This window comes from Indicator indicator, chromosome Z, assembly GCF_027791375.1.
Source record: "Indicator indicator isolate 239-I01 chromosome Z, UM_Iind_1.1, whole genome shotgun sequence".
NCBI classification, from domain to species: Eukaryota; Metazoa; Chordata; class Aves; order Piciformes; family Indicatoridae; genus Indicator; species Indicator indicator.
In genome coordinates, this window is record NC_072053.1 from 18,823,283 (window position 1) to 18,842,538 (window position 19,256).

A 19,256-nucleotide genomic window follows, 5' to 3' on the forward strand; every position below is an offset into this window, starting at 1 on the left:
ATTCAGGCATTAACTGATGAACTTATGGTAAGTCACCATTCATCAAAACAGGTTGTTATGTGCTTTTTTTTTTTTTTAATAGAATACAGATTGTTCTCTTCCTGCTTTCTTTTTAAGTTGTCATATCGGTATTAATCCGCTGTACTCTACATGAGATAAAAAACTTTGATGTAAGTTATACACAGCTCACATAGCTACTTTGAAACCCAAACAGTGCAAAGAACAAGCCCTTACTTTAACACCTTTCCCATCACAAATTATTCTCATTAAAAATAAGAAAAAAGAAAAAAAGAAAATATGCGTCCACAGTCATAAGACACACAAACTAATTGCATGTCAGCAGAATTCAGTGTTACTTGATGTCATTTTGCAATTGATTTAAGCAATGCTTAAAATCTGCGTGGAGTTCACAGACACACCTTTTTTGAGCCTCAGAGTGCCTAAAGACAATAAGCACCTAACCCAGGACCATTTGCTAATCTCAGATGTAGGCACAAAATAAAGGTTACAGAAGTTAATTTAATTAACAGATTAAATTCTTGAAGACTTACTAGGATTAGCAGCTGGCTTTTTTTTTTTTTTTCCTTTGTCTCTCAAGGCTGCAAACTAGGTGTAATCCAGGTTGATGTGGGAGGAAAATATGGCTTTTATCAGACGGGTCCAGCAGAAACGGTTTAACCAAAGCTGTAACAGCAAGTTTCACCACTTGGCCACCCTGCCTCCCCAGGGAACAATGCTTATCAGATCCTTGAAAGTACTTGTGCTCTTTCTTTACTGATGTGACTACTGATTTACTAGTGTGTGCGTGTGTGTGTTTGTGTGTGTATGCGTGCAGCTCATGAGCCGTGGAGAAGGAGAGTGTGTGGCAGGAGTGCTCTGCAGGTGTTCAGGTACCTAGTGACCAACCTGGGCTGCCTAGCAGTATAAGCTACATTCCAGCTTCAGACCTCCATCTCCAAGTGTAGTGTAGGGAGCAGTTCCTCTTTACAAGAGACCAACCTTTTAGCCAGACCTTTGTCCCAGGGCCTTTAGGCCCCACTAGCATATACCTTTATCTCCTTTGGTGCATGTCTTGCCGTCCTCTTCCCGGACATAGCCTTCATGACACTCACACCTGTAGCTGCCCATGGTGTTGACACAGATCTGAGAGCAGAGTGTCCCATTGCTCGTAGCACACTCATCGATATCTGGAGAGGAGTAAGAGTTCACAATGTACTAAAGCTGGAGGTTTCAGACCTCAAGTGAAACAAAAGGCTTCCTTTAAAGGTATCAGGACATTTTCTGGTTAAATAAATAATAGCAGCACCACTGATGCTTTGGGATGGGGCTTTTTGCAAACTGCACTACTATTAACACACCTGGCATCCTATTAGTCTGAATTGCTTGCCCATTTGAAACCAACAATGAAAAGCAAGAACAAGCCCTCAGTTTTACCCCTTTCCCATCACATATTATTCTCACAAGCAAAGCTCCATCCTGCAAACTTTTTCTCCCTGGCACAGCCAACCACAGAGAGCAGGGCAAGACTGGCCACACAAGGACTACACATAAGTTATCAGCCCTGAATTAGATACTGGCCATCTGAATCAAACCCCAAGGATTTATTTTCAGAATTAGGTCTGGTCATAGTGCTTCAAGAGTTACTGTCAGAATCATGTCCTTGTATTAGGGTGAAACATCAAATATAGCTCAAAACCTCCAGAGGGAATTAATAAAGGGAAAATTACATCAGCCCTGCACATCAAAAGTGTTTGTGTGCTCATGTCTCATTTTAGGTACTACCTCCTAATAATTTCAGGGTGATTTAGATCTCTTACTTCAGGGCATGAGTCCTTAATATAGTTATGTTAATATACCTTACTTCTTTTTTTTTTCCATAATATAAATGAAAATAAGAAAGGATTCATCTCTAAACGGACTCCTAAAGGACCTGAGGGAGGAAGACACATCATTAACAAGAGATGAGTTCAACAAGCACTTCTACCCACCCAGGCAGTATGGCTTCTCTCTGTTCCTGTGCCTCTCCCGATCATAGCGGTACCCAGGGTAGCAAGTGCATAAGACTCGCCCAAAGTTATCTGTGCACTGCTGTTCACAGGGAGCTTCAGCACAGACATCATAGTCTAGAGAGAGAAAAGTGTGGTTAAGGAAAATACCAGTGGCAGTAGCTGGAAGATACTTTGACAGCAAATATTTATGCTAGTTAATAAAGTTGAGTTACAGTCCTTTTAAGGACTGAAGGAGCGTAGAAATAAAACATTAGTGAGACACAAGCAAAGAATTATAGTAAAATTGTAACTGCTAGTCAGTGATTTGCAGCCTGTTTCTTAAAGCTAGGCTTTAAACAAGGGTCACTTTCCCAGTTTGCAGAATTTAAGAATTCATCTCACAGAAATATTAAATTACCTAAAATATTTTTTCTGTTTTCTGTCACAAATCTTAAAGTGCCAAATCTGGGCAGAAACTATATAATAAGCAAAAGTTAATTAAAATTGACAGCCATTTTTCAAAGCCAGGACTCTTCTAGCAAAGAACACATTGTTACAAAACCGTTATCACTCTTAGTAATAATGATGTGCATATTATGGTATGGCAAGTTGCTAGCCAGGCTTGTAAGTGAAATACCAAAAGACTGAAGTCCCCATTTGAAATACGAGTGGGAGTGAATCTGTTTCTGATTTGCTATGTAGCAGCAGAGCTGAAGTCCAAACAATGGACATCAGTGCAAAACAGTGGCTCACACACATCCTTGACCTTCCAGGGGCTGGATTTGGTCCCTGGCATGAGGCTGGTTGCAGGGCTGGGAGCAGATGGGCAGCCCCATGCTGTGGGTGCAAGGGCTTTGCAGTGCCACGGCAAACACAAAACAAGCATCTGGTCTCAAAACCATCTCAGGTAAACTCTGCTGAAAGTTGGGGTTTATGCCAAAGGAAGTGGCAGTTTCTGTGATTGTTTCAGAGGAACATCATCCTACACACAGCATCCATGTGGCTGTCACTGTGACTCTCCTGTGACTGGGTACTAGTGGGCTACACCAGAAATATAAACAGCATCTAACCAAACCTAAGTGTTTCGACTGAGTTCCCAGCAATGGCCCGGGTTTCCACACATGCAGTACAAAATAAAACTCAGACTCATTATGGACTCACAGTAATGACTAGCAGACATCTCTAGGAAGGGTGGATTTTCCAAACAATTGGAATTAACTAATAGAGGGCAAAGCAAGTGAAACCACGTTTGCTGTTACAGAGCGTACATGTAGTACAGTAAAGTGATTTGTTTTAAGGTATACACAAGCATGAAATGAGACTCAACAAGCTGCTGTATGTCACAGCACAGCCCCTTAGGCAAAAAACACTGTTGTAATGGTGCCGAGCATTTCCTCCCTTGTGCTTGGCACCTTTTGAATAGCAGGCATTCTTTCTTTCCTTCTTACTTCACAACTAAGTCTGCTCACAATGCTGTGGTAGTGAATGGTGGTTCCAAGGTCCCCAGCAGTAACCAGGGTCAAACAATTCAGTCTTGCACAAGCACAGAAGGAAAAAGTGGTCCTTGGCTTCAGACATGGTCAGCCTGGGGACTGTTTTGGGCTTTTTATGCAATGCTGCACACTGCAATTGCATTTGGCATTAGAAGTCAAAAATACAAAGCATCAGTGGTGTTTTTCCTGGGCACTGCTGCAATTTTCATTTTCCATTGAAATAAAATCAGATGGAGAACAGGCTGGTATGCCCAGCACTTAGGTGAACATGCCTGCTGCTTAGTCAGTGTGCTCATGCAAGTTTTGGATTTGTCCTGTGCCATGTTGAGCCTATTCAGGGTGGAGAGAAAAAGACCTCTCTCTGTCCTCCCTGTGCTTCCATGAATAGGTGTGCCCTAACAAAATCATAAAAAACAGAGCTGGAAAGGACCCCTTTCCACCATAAGCAGGATTAGCTATGTATAAACCTTTCTCAACAGACATTTGTCTAACCTGTACCTAAAATCCCTCAGGGTTGGAGATGCCCCACAATGCCCCACTATTCCCAACATTTTTTATCCTTGCAGATAAAAAGCCTTTTACTCATATCTTATCCAAATTCCCCTTGCAGCCATTTAAGCCCATTATTTTTGCCGCCTTCTTGGCCATGAAGAACAATTTACTCTCCCCTTTGCAGCATGTTTTCACATACCTAAAAACTGTTATCACATCTCCCCTCAGTCTCCTTTACTCTAGACTAAACAATGCCAGTTCTTGTTAATCATCTGTTTTGCCGTATTTTATGCAACCACTCTTTAAATACAGTTTTCATATTCACCTTAGCAGAGCTCCACCAAGACCTTTGCTTCATTTGCTTTCATACAAAGCTGAGAAAGAACCCAGAAGGTGGAACTCTTTCTACCGGTGGATCCCACCCTGTCAACCAAAATCACACAATGGCTGTGGGCAGGTCCCACGTCACAGAGCTGTGTGTCCAAGGTAGCAGGACTCCCTCATGAGGAGTCCTCACAACTGGGATGAATTCAGGCAAAAGCTGCTGCACCACCTCTGTGTGCTCTGCAGAATAAAGGATGGACCTGCCTGTCCATGTTGAAGACTCTCATCTGGCAGCCCGGCCTAAGAAATGTAGTTTGAGGATTAATCAAAGCCACTCAGTGAGGATTAGGCTGTTCCAGACTTTAGGAAAAATATGAAAAACTGAAGCAGTGTAACTGGGGTCCATACTGGGCTCAAATCTTCATCAGTGACTTGGATAAAGAAACAGAGTGTATCCTCAGCAAGTTTGCTTATGATACAAAACTGGGAGGGGTGGCTGACACCCCAAAGGGCGTGATGCCATTCACCAAGATCTGGACAAACTGGAGACTTGGGCAGAGGTGAACCTCATGAAGTTCAACAAGGTCAAGTCATAGAATCATAGAATTGTTTTGGTTGGAGAAGACCTCTAAGATCATCGACTCCAACTGTCAACCTACAACCACCACGGCCATTAAACCATGTCCCAAGGCACTACATCCACACATTTCTTGAACACTTCCAGGGACAGTGACTCCACCACCTCCCTGGGCAACATATTCAAATGTCTGACCATGCTCTCAGTAAAGAAATTTTTGCTAAAATCCAATCTAAACCTCCCTTGGCACAATTTCAGGACATTTCCTCTTGTTCTATGACCTGATACTAGGGAAAAACAAACTTTCAGGATGAATTTATTCAGACCTTTATGAAATATTTCCTCATTCTAGGTAATTTTGGTTCAGTTCACAAGGCAGGTTGCCCCACACTGTTCAGTCTCACAGCTACTCCTATTGTCTTTGCTTTGAGCTTTTCATCTAAGCAGTTATGAATGATATCAAAAAGTTTAACGTAATGCTTTTGCTTGGTACTTAAGATCTAATTAAGATCTTAAGACCTAACTAAGATCTTAAGTGCAGAGGAATAACCCCATACACCTGTACAGGTTAGGGGCTGGCCAACTAGAAGGCAGCTCTGCAGAGAAGGAGGACCTTGGAGTGCTGGTGGTCAAGTTCATCAGTGAGGCAGAAATGTGCCTTCATGGCCAAGGAGAGCCACAGTATTCCAGGATACATGAAGAACAGTGTGGCCAGAAGGTCAAGGGAGGTTCTCCTCCCCCTCTTCTCTGCCCTGTGCCCTACACACCTGGCATATTGTATCCAGTTCTGACCTCTCCAGTTCAGGAGGACAGGCAACTGCTGGAGAGAGTCCAGTGGAGGGCTACAAAGATGTTTAGGGGGTCCAGACCAGCTCTTTTACAAGGAGAGGCTGAGAGACTGGTGCTCTTGAGCCTGCAGAAGACTAAGAGGGAATTTTATATAAACAGTGGAGGTCAAGAGGATGGGGCTAGGCTCTTTTCAGTGATAGGACATGGGGAAATGGGTACCAACTGGAACACAGGAGGTTTCACTTAAACATAAGGAAAAACTTCTCTACTTTGAGGGTGACAGAGCACTGAAACAGGCTGCCCAGAGAGATTGTGGAGTCTCCTTTGGAGACTTTCAAAACCTACCTGGATTTGTTCCCGTGCAACCTGCTTTAGGAAGTGGGGTGGGCTAGGTGATCTCCAGAGGTCCCTTTTGAGCCCTATCATTCTGTGAAATGTCAGGAAAGACAATCCAACATGGAAAGTTTTTCCAAGGACATCTCTGAAATAGCATTAGTGAGGAAAGAGCAGACCTGATGAGTGTCATAGAGTATTTTTCCCTGAATTAATCCACAGCCAAGAAATTTAATTAATAAACATGTGGTAGTGAGAGCATTCTCTCAAAGAAGCTGTTTCAACTACATCTGTCCCTGCTTGACTCTCAGTGAAGCTGTGAGACAGGACCTGGTTGGAGCTGTGAGTCTCCAAGCAAAGGAGAAAAAGGGTGAGGAGCACTTTTTCTGACCTGCTTCGCTGGTCAGGTGAGGCAAGAAGAGATGTTACAGGGGGAATCAGACATACAAAGTAAACTCCACTCAGTGGTTCTTGAGGATCATTGCTCATTGCTCCCGCAGCTGAAACTTAGAGCAAGACGGTGAGTCCCAAGTAAATAGAATGTCAAACGCAGGGGCATGGAGTCATACTAGACTGCATTGATTTCTTCTTCTTTTCAAGGGCAGATGAGAATAACAGGGCAGAAACCAGAGATGGATATGGACAAAGACATGAGCCTTTGGGATAAAGTCTATTTAAATGACAGTTGTCCAAGAAGGAGAGCTGTGCATCCCTGAGGCAGCTGTAAGAGGGTGGACAAGGGAGGGTGTATCCCTCTCCCAACCCTTCTCCCTGCAGCCATTGCTAAATCAAGAAGAAGACAGGACTGGAACTACTTCTCAGAGTTTTGATTTGCTAGTACTGAATTAAAAGGTGCAGATGTGCTCTAATAAACTCACATCTGTAATGTATTTATGTGCTTGTGTCAGGATATGTATTTCATACAGGTCCTCTGTCAAGATTATGCCAAAACAATGTGTGAAGATCCAAGTGATGTCTCGTAACAGAATAAATGAAATGAGTGTTGCACTGAATCATGTTTCTTGTCCCTCTACCAACAGATCAAGATCATCTCGGATGTTACAGAAATTGCTGTGGCATCTGAAGTTCAAGGCAAAATATAGCTCAAGCTGAAAAAGGAGGAGTGGAGATACAAAGGGAGGGAAACCACAGCCAGCAGAGAAATTTAATTAGTGGCAGAAACTCTTAGGTTACTGTGATGCACTTAATAGACAGGATTAAGCAAAGTCAGTGGGTACGTAACAAAAGCTGCAGTCATAATCACTTCAAACATCAAGAAATGAAAATAAGAGGCCTAACATGATCTGTTGCATGGTTCTCATTTTCCATTTTGTTCGTCTTACTTTTCCTGCTGCATGCATTATATTTAGTGAATAACCAGCATACAAAATTGTTACAGTCCATAGGAAAGCTGAAGGTCAGACTGTAGAGTCCTGATTTCTTTTCTACTCCAAAGGGATTCAGGGCTTCTGCCTCCTGTGTGCACATCCACCTTGTAGAACACAGGACAACCACTTCTTCCAAGTGATCATCTCACATGGGAACTATCATCTCATGTCACACACCAAGACAAAACTCACTGCAAAACTATGATACTCCCTCCAGTATGCTAATTTCACAGGATGGAAGGGATCTCTGAAGATCATCAAGTCCAATGCCCCTGCCAGAGTAGGACCTTAGAATCTAGCACAGGTCACACAGGAATGCATCCAGATGGGCCTTGAAAGTCTCCAGAGAAGGAGACTCCACAACCTCTCTGGGCAGCCTGTTCCAGTGCTCTGGGACCCTCACAGTGAAGAAGTTGCTTCTCATGTTGAGTTGGAACATCCTGTGCTGTAGTTTATATCCATTGCCCCTTGTCCTATCACAAGTGCAACTGAGAAGAGTCTGTCCCCTCCCTCTTGACACCCAGCCCTCAGATATTTATAAACATTTATTAAATCCCCTCTCAGTCTTCTCTTCTCCAGACTAAACGGCCTCAGGTCTCTCAGCCTTTCCTTGTAAGGCAGTGCTCCAGTCCCTTAATCATCCTTGTAGCCCTCCATTGGACATGGGCAGCCCTCCTCTTCCAGGTGGGGATCATTCCCTTGTCACTACTGAATGAACTGCCCTGAGTAATCTCCATCTCCCACTGCCCTGGCGACAAGGAAGTTGTGCCCACAACCAGGAGAGGTGGTGGAAGAGAGGTGCCATTTAGCAATGCTCTCCCCTTGCTGATGTCTTTGGGGAAAAAGGTAACTAAAGGCAGGAGTAACTTTTCTAGTCACTCGCCTTCTGTGCACTTACAAGCCAAGCTGGCTGTGCCAGATCCTGTGTCTGGCTGTGCCAGATCCAATGTCTGGCTGTGTCAGATCTGATGGATCCCCATCAAACAGGAAAGGTGTGCTCCTGGGTGTACAGAGCACTCCTGTGTACCTATCCAAGAGCAGAATATGTCCCTCTGCAGCAGGTCATGTTACTAGATCTGTGCAGCCACGTGTGCGTAGGGGAGATAAAGGCTTGGTGTGACAAGTGAAACTTTTGGAAGACACTGATCTTTTTATTTTCCCAACAATTTCTTGGAAACAGTTCCCTCATTGATACACAAGATACATCTGAACCTGTGATTATATTGAGATGCTCTTCCAAACCCACAGTGTGGAGAGCAGGGCGAATGGGGAGTGACAAATGCACAGAGACACGAGGGGTAAGAACAGTGAAACCACATACCTTCAGGGATGCACTGTCCAAGAACAAACTTATAACCCTTACAGCACTTTTTCCTGGAAAACAACAACATAAATAAATTAATAAATGAATATATTCTCTAAAGGTTGGTAATACCTTTAAAAACAGTCATGAATAGATTGTGGATGTGATGAACCAAACAGGATGAGGATCCTGACCTTTGCAGCTGGAGGTATCTCAGCATTAAAGAATGCAACTCAGAAACCCGCCACTCAGTCCATGTGGCATTTTAAATGACTGTACAGGAGCCTGGGGCTGGGTACCCCAACACCGACCCACTCACACACATCCCAAGCAGTTTCTGAAAACCCTGCTCCCTTGTGTTGAACAGATGCAGCACACCTCAGTGCCATCTGTATACAGAACTCAGGTCATAATTTTCATGATACAGTGAAGGGTGTTTTCAAACATCCGTCATTACAATGTAAACTTGCAGGAAGGTGAAAGTCTCCATGAGGAGTACACAAGAGATAAATGTTATCAGTCAGTTTTTCATCTTCTAATAAACCTGGAAGGTGATAAGTGAAATATATTGGGTATTTCAGCTGGAGCAATGGAGAGTATCACACATAGCCAGGGGGAAAAAACTGCAGTGAAGACTAAACAGCATCAGATACTTTTGATATGCCAATGCTACAAACAGAGACTTTGTTCTGTGCTGAGAAATGTTTCTTACATACCCAACTGTAACAACATTTTAAACATACGTGCCTATTTGCTTTCCAGGCAGCAAAGCACATCAAGTCACTAGGACTCCCTGCAACAGCGAGGAGCAAACAGCTGTGCCTCTTATCACCCTGAGAACTATTCACTGAGAACTACTCACTGATCTGATGATCTTCAGAGTCCCATGCTAGTGTCTACCAGGACAGCCAAAAGAGAAGCACTGAAACTGCTGTTCAGTGTGATATTTTATTAAGTTTACATGAGTCTGAGGGGAAAAAAAAAAACACACCTGTATTTCAAAAATGCTCAGCTTTTCATGCTGTGTGGACATGCTGAAATATCTGCAAGGCTGGGAAACCATCCATTTGGTCCTAGTCTTTGATTCACTAACTGACGCAGAAGAGTGCTAAAGCCACAGCAGTCAATGACACAACATTCCCCTGGACAATGTGCAGCCATCACATACCATCATGATGTTGAATTTAAATCAACTATCATCATTTGCAACTGACCACTTAAAACAAACAATACATTACTCCAAACTATGTAAAAACAAACTTTGGCTCCATATTTTACCCTCCTCCAAAGATTAGCTGGAATATAAATTATGCTTAATGAAGGCTGAACATCTGAAGAGGAAGCCTTGCTTTGTTATGCAAACAGTGGTCCCTCATTAGACTTTTCTCCAAACACTGCTGTGAAGTTTTATCTGCAAGACAAACAAATGCAGGAGGAATGAGTTCAAAGGTGCACTGGAGGCTGTTCATATGCTGCAAGCCATGTCAATGGCTTTCCAAGCACACATTCATCTCCTCCTGTCTTCAGAAAAAGAGAGGCTGATAAAGGCTCGCTTGTAGCTTCTCTTCAGAAGATACAGACTGGCTTCAGAGAGAGCTGGGAGATGGGAAAGAAGGGCATGCCTGCCATGAGATGCTGACTTACGAGGTTGTGCCAGCTAAAGCTAACTAGAAGGAGGGAGCAGCAGCTTTCACCATTTATACCCTTCACCCTGGGAATTCCATTTGCTTTTTCAGGCTTGGGACCCTTAGGACTCTTACACTTGGAGTGGCCTGTGGTATCACATGCAAACCTCAGCCATCACAGCCTGCTCTTGGGTAAGGGCTCACCTGCTGGGCAACTTGCAGGAGCTGCCTCTCTCCTCTCAACTTGGCCAGCAATGGCTTTTGGCTAGACTTGTTGGCTTTCTTGTGGTTAAATTGTGGATTTGTCCATCCTCCTGGATTTTCCTGATGCCCAAACCACTTGCCCTGATCAAACGTCTCTCCCACAACCACATACTGAGAGCCCACCACATGCCATTAAATGATGCCCTGGCACCCAGAGTTTGCTCCTGTTAAAGCAACCAGGAAATCATGTTGTCCTGGCAGATATCCAAGCCCCTGCTGAAATCCATCTCTTCAACGGCTTCTTGCAGCAATGAGTTCCACAGGAGAATGAGATGTTTTTGAGAAATAATTTCCTTGTTTTCAGTCTCCCTTTCAATTTCTGTTGAATTTTCCCAGGGTTTACTGGTAAGGAGATTTGGAAATATTTTCTCTAACTACTTGAATATTTTTCCACATTATGTAAGCTTTAAATCACACCTAAATAAATGTTTTAGAGCAAGGCTGCTCTGCTTTCAGAATCACACTGCAGAAAGCAGTTCCCCATGATAATCACTTCCCAGCTCAAGATTACTAATGTCTGTACTGGTGCAGCCCACACAACACAGCAAGCTTCAGCCACCAATGTGATTTTGCCAGGAAAACCACTACTTGAGGGTTAAGGCACAGGAAATGTAATATGACAGTACCTGTTTCTCTGAACTTTGCATCGCAGCCCTGGGATTCCTGCTTGCTTTAGCTTTTTACATTCTTAACAAGAAATCCATCAAAATGATGGACACATGAGTTGATCATTAGCAAAGGCATTTTAATAGCAATACTCATTTTCAGGCATCCAGCTCCAGGCTGACATGCCTTATCAATGTTGCACAGCAGCAATCTCGTTATACATAATGAGAGGTAAGAGGGGGTCCTCACTGCTAATTTTAGTTATGGAGTAGCTTTCAGCAAGGCAGTTGCTATGGAGCTGTACATGTGAACACAAACTAATACATGGCTGTGTAAAAAGCTCAACCACTGAAGTCTGGATCTAAGCAGAAATTAAGTTGATTTGTTAACTTTAAATCTGGCTTCCACATGGAAATACTTCTGTCACACTTATTTGTCACAACTATTAATGAGGTGCTTCAGCTATTAAAAACATAGCAACTTCTGATTCTTATGCAATCTTCACTCAGGAAAATGCACAAGCCCAGATGCACAGAGAGCTCTGAGCACCATGATTTCAGTCACTGCAATGTCTAGCTTTTGTGTTACTGGCAAGAAAATCCATAGTGACAGGGATTCTGTTAAAGCAAAGTCTCCCTCCCTTTTTTTCTGACAAGTAGCTGCAGGAGAAGCATGAAGATGTTGAGCTATTCCCATCTTTGGAGATCAAGGTGCTCATGAAGTATAAGAAGGTGGGCTTAGGATCAAACCTTCAATAACAATAAACCCATCTGTGACTAGGCAAGCAGTGTATCTGCCTTTGTTGCAGGCTTTTGTGACCCATCACCTTGCAGACTGAGAGAGCATCTGAGCTTTTCCCAGGAATGCCCTGGAAATTGTCCCATTGCATGCAGGTCCCCCCTATCCCAGGCACACAGTGGTACACAAGCACAGCACTCTCCACCCCATCTTGAAAATTGGTAGCTGCTTGATAGCATCGCCCTAGACAGACAGAACGAAAGGAAAGATGCAAGGAATGTGGCTTAATTAAGTCACAACTTTATTAAGTTAGCTTATCTGGCAGCTATCAGCAGTAACTCATCCAGCACTGCCCACATTTTTTTCCTATAATTGTTTCCACCTGGTGCAGGACTGCCATCACCCCCAGCCCACCTCCTGCTCTACCCTGGGAGACCGTGGCTGACAGCAGTGCCAGAGAGACCACGGTAAGATGAACTGAAAAAATACTTCTTTGTGAGAGGGAAAGGAGTGATTTGGGCTCCTACGGGCAGTTGAAATGCATAAACATTAAAAGTGATAATTAACCTCTAACCATCTGCAATGCCATGGCAGTGACTCGGGCTGTGACAACAGCTGGCTCAGAGCAGCTTGATTGCATTATTGTGATTTTGGTTAAATTCAATACAGAGGCAACTCTCAACTGTGTCATGACTATTATGTTGAAAAAGATACATGATAGCTTCTTGTAACTGAAAAGGGGAAGGCAAAGACAAAATGTGAAGGGAAAGGAAGAAGAAAACTTTAATGTCTTATTTAGATGTTTATATGAAAATGTTAGAGCTCAGAGGGCTGTGATCAGCAGTGCCTAGTCTAGTTGGAGGCCTGTGTAACAGTATCACAGTATCACAGTGTATCAGAGGTTGGAAGGGACCTCAAGAGATCATCAGGTCCAACCCCCCTGCAACAGCAGGATCACTTAGGGTAGTCTGCACAGAAATGCATCCAGGTGGGTTTTGAAAGTCTCCAGAGAAGAAGACTCCACAACCCCCCTGGGCAGCCTGTTCCAGTGCTCCGTCACCCTCACTGTAAAGAAGTTTCTCCTCATGTTGAGGTGAAATCTTCTATGTTCAAGTTTGAACCCATTGTTCCTTGTCCTATCACTGTGAACCACCAAAAAGAGCCTGGCCCCCTCCACTTGACACCCACCCCTCAGATATTTATAGACATTGTATCTAGTAGCGACCCCCAGGCATCAGTACTCAGTCCAGTTTGCTCAACATGCTCATCAATGACCTGGACAAGAGTGTACCCTCACCAAGTCTGATGATGATACAAAACCAGGAGGAGTGGCTGACACACCAGAAGGCTCTGCTGCCATTCAACAAGATCTGGAAAGGCTGGAGCATGGAGCAGAAATGAACCTAATGAAGTTCAGCAAGGGCGAGTGTAGAGTCCTGCACCCAGGGAGGAGTAACCCCATGTATCAGTACAGGTTAGGGGCTGACCTACAGGAAGGCAGCTCTGTGGAGAAGAACCTCTGAGCCTTGGTGGACAATTTAACCATGAGCCAGCAGCGTGCCCAGAAGGCCAGTGTTATTCTGGGATGCACAAAACGTTACTCTGCCTTAGTGAGGGGACATACCTAGAGTAAAGTGTCCAGTTCTGGGCTTCCCAATTCAAGACAGACAAGAAGGGAGGGAGTCCAATGGAGGGCTACAAAGACGAATAAGGGACTGGAGCATCTCTCTTAGAAAGAGAGGCTGAGCAACCTTGGGCTGTTTTGCCTGGAGAAGAAAAGACTGAGAGAGTGCTTGTCGGTGCTTGGCAATACCTAAAGGATGGGGCCAGACTGAAAAGTGGTGCCCAGAGACAGGACAAGGGGTGATGGGCACAAACTGGAACACAGGAGGTTCCATCTGAACATGAGGAAAAACTTATTTACATTGAGAGGCACGGAGCACTTGGAATGGGCTGCCCAAAGAGGCTGTGGAGTCTCCGTCTCTGGAGATATTCAAACTCACCTGGACATGTTCCTGTGCAGGCTCCCCTTTAGCAGGGGAGCTGGATATGAAGATCCCCAGAGGTGCCTTTCAATCCCTACCATTCTCTGATTCTGTAATACCGACTTCAGATAAGCAAATATGTTAGGGAAAATCTTGCTATAGATGTGAAAAGTAGAAGAGTGTGTTCTAGGAAATATTTGCCTCCTAGGAACAAAGTAGACAAAGAAATCCCTACACTGAATCTGAAACTGAGTTATTAGGATAAAATATTACCCTTACTGTAGCCTTACAATTCTGGAGTTCAGACAGTCTGTCTCCAGGACGGCTCCACACAGAGCTAATTTCAGCAGAAGCACTTCACCTTGCATTCATTTGGGCTAGGAACATACACATGGACAGCTTCAGTAACTCAGCTGATGCCTGAGATCTCTTCACTGGAAGATGAAGCAGCACCATAGGTGGTCAAGCAAATCAAATCCTTCCTCTTTGACTTGCTGTTTCTGACCCGTGAATGTCAGAAGAGTCACAGGTTAAAATTTTATGTAGGTTTAGATACACCAATACTGTTTCCCCATGTCATTGCTGGTAAAAAGTACTGGTAATACAGTTGAGCAAATGTATTTAACAAAATAAAAACAAAACAATTCCCTATTGGGGAAAAAATAGAAAAAGATTTTAAACTAGATTTCTTCAGACAACATCATAATGTGACCTCAAAAGAACTTGTGCCATATCTTGAAGATCTAAGTCAGCAAAAGTCATGGCATGGCTGTGTTTAATTGCACAAAGGAGTCTTTGTTAGACTGGTTCCTTATTTTCTGCTATGTGTTTCTTTTTGATCACTTTGAGGAAAACACAAGGCAACAAAAATGCAAATATAAAATGCAGCAATTAACTTATAAAATGTAATTAGACAGATGTGAGAGCAAGTAAACAAGGTATATTAAAAAAAAAAACCAACCCACAATCTTTTTCCCCCTTCATATTCTGTATAAAATCCAAGTGAGGGACAAAGCTGTCTGCCAAGAATGCACAAAGGCCCTCTGCAACACAAGTGTACTAAGGAAGCTGCTTTGTAGCTGTGCACAGTTTCACTGTAGTTCACATGGAGAGAAAATTTATGGCCATGTGGTGTAAAACTGAAGCAATCCACTTTGGTTTTGTTTGCGTTTCTGTGAGACACATTCTGAAATCTTGAGTAAGAGAGGATGGCCCCCCTGCAGACACTTGCTCAGCATACACTTTGCCATGATTTCCAGACTTCGTCCTCCTTCACGCTTTTGTAAAGTGATAATTTATGTTTGGGTGTGATGCAAGGTCCAAGGTCAGCTCAAGCCCTTCCAGTCACTGTCCCAGCTGAGAATAAACAATGTGAATACAGTGATATCTTCTGCTGCCTAGGAAATGCTGCAGCACCTATGGCCACTGTATGCACGAGTGTAATTCTTTATTTCTCTTAACTGACTGAATAAAGCTGGACTTGTCTCAACAACCACAGAGACAACCCTTTGCCAGCAAAGCTGGAACTCAGACCTCTGACAGAAGGTCACTGCAAACTCTTCATTGATTCTTCTGAAAGTCTGATTTTCAGTGATTAATGCATTGCCAAGCCATGTGTCTTGTCAGCTGCTTAAGCCAAGTGAAAATACCCACATATGATGGTTTTCTTTTTCTTAGGGAAAAAAAACCAAAAAGAGTCCTGCTATCTGCTCTTTTACTCAGCTGTGGCTAACAAGACAGATACCAGAAATGAAATCCTGTTCCAGTTGCTAATGGGAAGGTTTTGATAAGGTTCACTGTTCCTGGGCTCCCCTTCCATGAATGCAACACAGGGACCAGATACTCCCCCTGACAAAAGTCACATATCTCTGCTGACTCTGTGGAATCACGCCAGTGCTTACCCAGGGAGCCTCTGACCAATGCCCTTGAGAGCTCTCAGACACACTCTTTGGCTGCTCTGTACAGCTTTGTTAACTGACTTCTCTACTTGAAGTGCTGTTTCATGTCATCTTTTTATGCTCAAAGGGAGTTTTATGGTGTTGGAGTATAAATTCTTGTTCCTTCTTCTCAGAAGGCTCCTTCCAAACTGATTTGATGATTTGCAGCCCCTGCAGAGCATCGTATTTGTGAATGCATGAAGCTCATTCCTCTACAAAGAGCAAAAAATATTTCAAAGGGTGTCAAGAAACCCTCTACCCTGTGTGGGAATTTGTGAAATGTGGAGTTATGATAGGGAATGACCTGCACGAAATTCAAGAATGCACAGAAATCGAAACTTCCTGGGTCTGGGGAATTTAGCCAACTAGAAATGTCTGTCCCTTTTGTAGCAGTCCCTGGGGCTCTGTTCTCCACAGACACAGTGCTGGACAGCTTGCCATGATGGGGTTAAGTAAATGAGATGTGTTCAGTGGAGGTGTTCAAAGAAAATCTGGGCAAGCAAACCACTTGCCTGACACACTCACTCACCTGTGTCAGCAGACCAGCAGTCTCAGGAGGTCATTGCTTATTTTAGGACTTTGGGGATGCAGAGAAAGGGGTTGGTATGAAAGCCCTGCTGGCAGCCTGACACAAAAAATACAAAAAAATCTCATGACCTTCTGCTGATTGCAGGAAGAAGTGGCAACTAAACTCAGGTTTCTGGGTCCCTTCTGGCCAGAATACAGACTTTTAGAAATGTTTCCATATGAAATGTGCCCACATGAACAGTACAGACTAGGGCATCACATTTTGAGGGAAGCCATAATCCTGTGGTACTAGGCCAGAATTAACACTGGCCCTTGTCAGTACGCAGCCCAGCTAGAGCCTTGGTGCTGCAAACACATCAACTAACCACAGGCTAGTCACCATTTTTTCCTCTAGCACAGACCAATTGGTGGTGCTGGTACTCATTGGTGATTCTACCTTGCTTAGTATACTGAAGTCCACAAAAAAATACGAAAAAGTCTGCCTGTGAATATTCTCTAAGCACTTAAAGAGAAAGACAGTATTGCACAACTTCAAAAAGGTGATTACCTCTGTTGCCCCTGGAAAAGCCATCCTCAAAATCACATATGTGATTTCTTCACTGCTGGATTGTATTTTCTTCCCTTCATAGATTTTTATTTCATTGGTTTGTTGTTCAGTTTAGTTTAGTTTAGTTTTGTTTTCTTAATGAAAGGGAACAAGGGGAGTGCTCATGCGGTTTATCACTAAACAGCATGTCAAAAATAGCAGAATGATTAAATAAAAGACTTTTGACTGTTCTCATCTGCTTAGACTCAGCTTTATATACATGCTGTCAGCTTTGTCTTGTTCCCTTCTCTTACAAATGTATTTTATTTTTTGGCATTGTACCCAGAAAATTATTTTGTTTAGTTTCACAGGTGAAGTTGGCACAGATTCTGTAGAAGCAATTTAATGTCAGACAGGTGCGAAATTTGAGAGGAAGAAAAGAATTTAATTGTACACAAAAATAGCACTCTTTGCCTCTACTGTACAGTCTAATGAACTGGCAAGTATAATGCATCCTCATAAACACATTGTCATTTCCAAGAAAAAGTAGCCTTCTAAATCTCAATTGAAATGATCCAACACTGAGCCTGTGTTTTAAAATAACTCACTGCTTTGAGATTAAAAGTACAAAAAGCGAGCAAAAGTCTTTTGTTTTGCACCACCTCCAACTTCCAGTTAGAGGACTGCAAGCCAAATTTCCTTCCAAGTCTGTAAATAGTATGTCTTGCTGATGGCACGCATTCAATTATTTATCTAACCCAAGGTGAGCCAGAGTACAAGACTAATCACAGCACATCTGTCCTGTATCTTGGATTTTCTCAAACTTCCGTGACTCTTCATTTTGTAGCTCAAATTTCCTATCAAGTATTCATGCAAGATAGAGAGTAATAAATTCCATTTCAGTATGGAAGGCAGAGCCAGAGCAGTGTTGCAAGGAGTGGTGCTTGCTCACTGGCTGCTGTGCTGATGCTCGGTCATGGGAGTCAAACAGCAATAAATTGCTGGCAAGCTCTTAGGCTTACTGAATCCAATCCAATCCAGCCTCATTTATATAGCATCTTTCATCAACAAGATCACAAAAATGCTGCATAAGCAATGTCTAACAAACTCCTTTTGATAAACAATAAAAGGCAAGCATCTTTTGCACATGCATAAGGAGAAAAACACATTATAGAAACTATGTAAGGAAGTCAGATTTCTAAAGCTTGTCCTCCAAACAAGACATAAATCCCAATTAACCTTCAGAGACAAGCTAGGAACTTCTATATTCACTTATGAATGAGCTGCCATGATCATGATTCTGCAGAAATCCCTGGCACGTTTCATGTTGGGAATAGGCTTATGGGTTAGCACATTCTCAGCTCTGAGGATGTGCTACAACTCAACAACTTCTTGGAAGAATACTTTCAGACACTCACTCATGGCATAAACTTAATAAAGTCTGACATCAGTCACTGGAAATTGTTGCAAACCTTTTCCTGGTTTTGATGGATTTGGGATTTGACACATATCTGTGCTCCTGTACTCCCTTTGCAGACACACCATCTATCTATAACCTAAACCATCAATTTACTCCCTAGACCCAGACAAAGACATTTAATCCAGATAATTAACAGATATTTTAATTTGTGATAGTTCTGTAGATTTAACCCCAAGAAGAAAGCAAACAGTTACAAAGCCTGGCCAGGCTAGTGCTTCTGATTTAAATAGTCTAGAGGAGAGAGCCAGACACAAAGCCATTGGCTTTTAGGAAAGCCAAATAGCATACAAAGACAATTTCAGAAAGATGCACCCCTGAGCACCTTGTCCTCACAATGTGCAGGTGACACTTCAGTTTCCAGCACTGAGCTGGAAACTAACAGATATGATGTCTGCATTTGGATACTCTGCCTCTCTATTGTGCAAAACTCATACTGAAAAGACAAGACACTGCACAGGCTATGGAGGTTCATGTGAATTGTTCCAGATTAATGGGAAGCCACACAGTCTCTAGTTACCTTCTACAGACAAGGGGTATGAAATGGCCATCTTCAGAGCACACGCTTTACAAGAATGCAAAAAGCATAGCAGTCAAATTGCACAAGGGTGCTTAACAGCCACCTAAGAATTTGTATCCTTCCAGTACTTGCTTAGAGTCCCACTGCTTCAGTGCAGCCAAGGGAATTTATCATGTCAAGATTTCAGCCATCTGATATGCAGCAGAAATAAATCCTAGGGAAAAAAGCCATATGTACTTTTAGACAAATAGATTCATGACATGATTTTGGTTGTAAGGGACCTCTGAAAATCATCTGATCCATGCACATCTGACAGCAAGGCTAACTGCTCAGAGACTCACACAGATGAGTTTTGAATGTCTT

At 43.0% G+C, this 19,256-nt stretch overlaps 1 protein-coding gene across 1 annotated transcript in view; it reads right to left on the reverse strand.

Annotated features, from left to right (window-relative positions):
* The window catches only part of CCBE1 (collagen and calcium binding EGF domains 1), a 111,193-nt gene that overhangs the window by 15,931 nt on the left and 76,006 nt on the right, over positions 1 to 19,256 (reverse strand). Inside the window, exons 3-5 of the mRNA XM_054398057.1 lie at positions 8,706 to 8,758; positions 1,989 to 2,123; positions 1,050 to 1,187 (exon numbers count right to left, since the gene is read on the reverse strand). Coding sequence (XP_054254032.1) covers positions 1,050 to 1,187; positions 1,989 to 2,123; positions 8,706 to 8,758 — 326 coding nt within the window. The remainder of the gene's footprint in view (positions 1 to 1,049; positions 1,188 to 1,988; positions 2,124 to 8,705; positions 8,759 to 19,256) is intronic.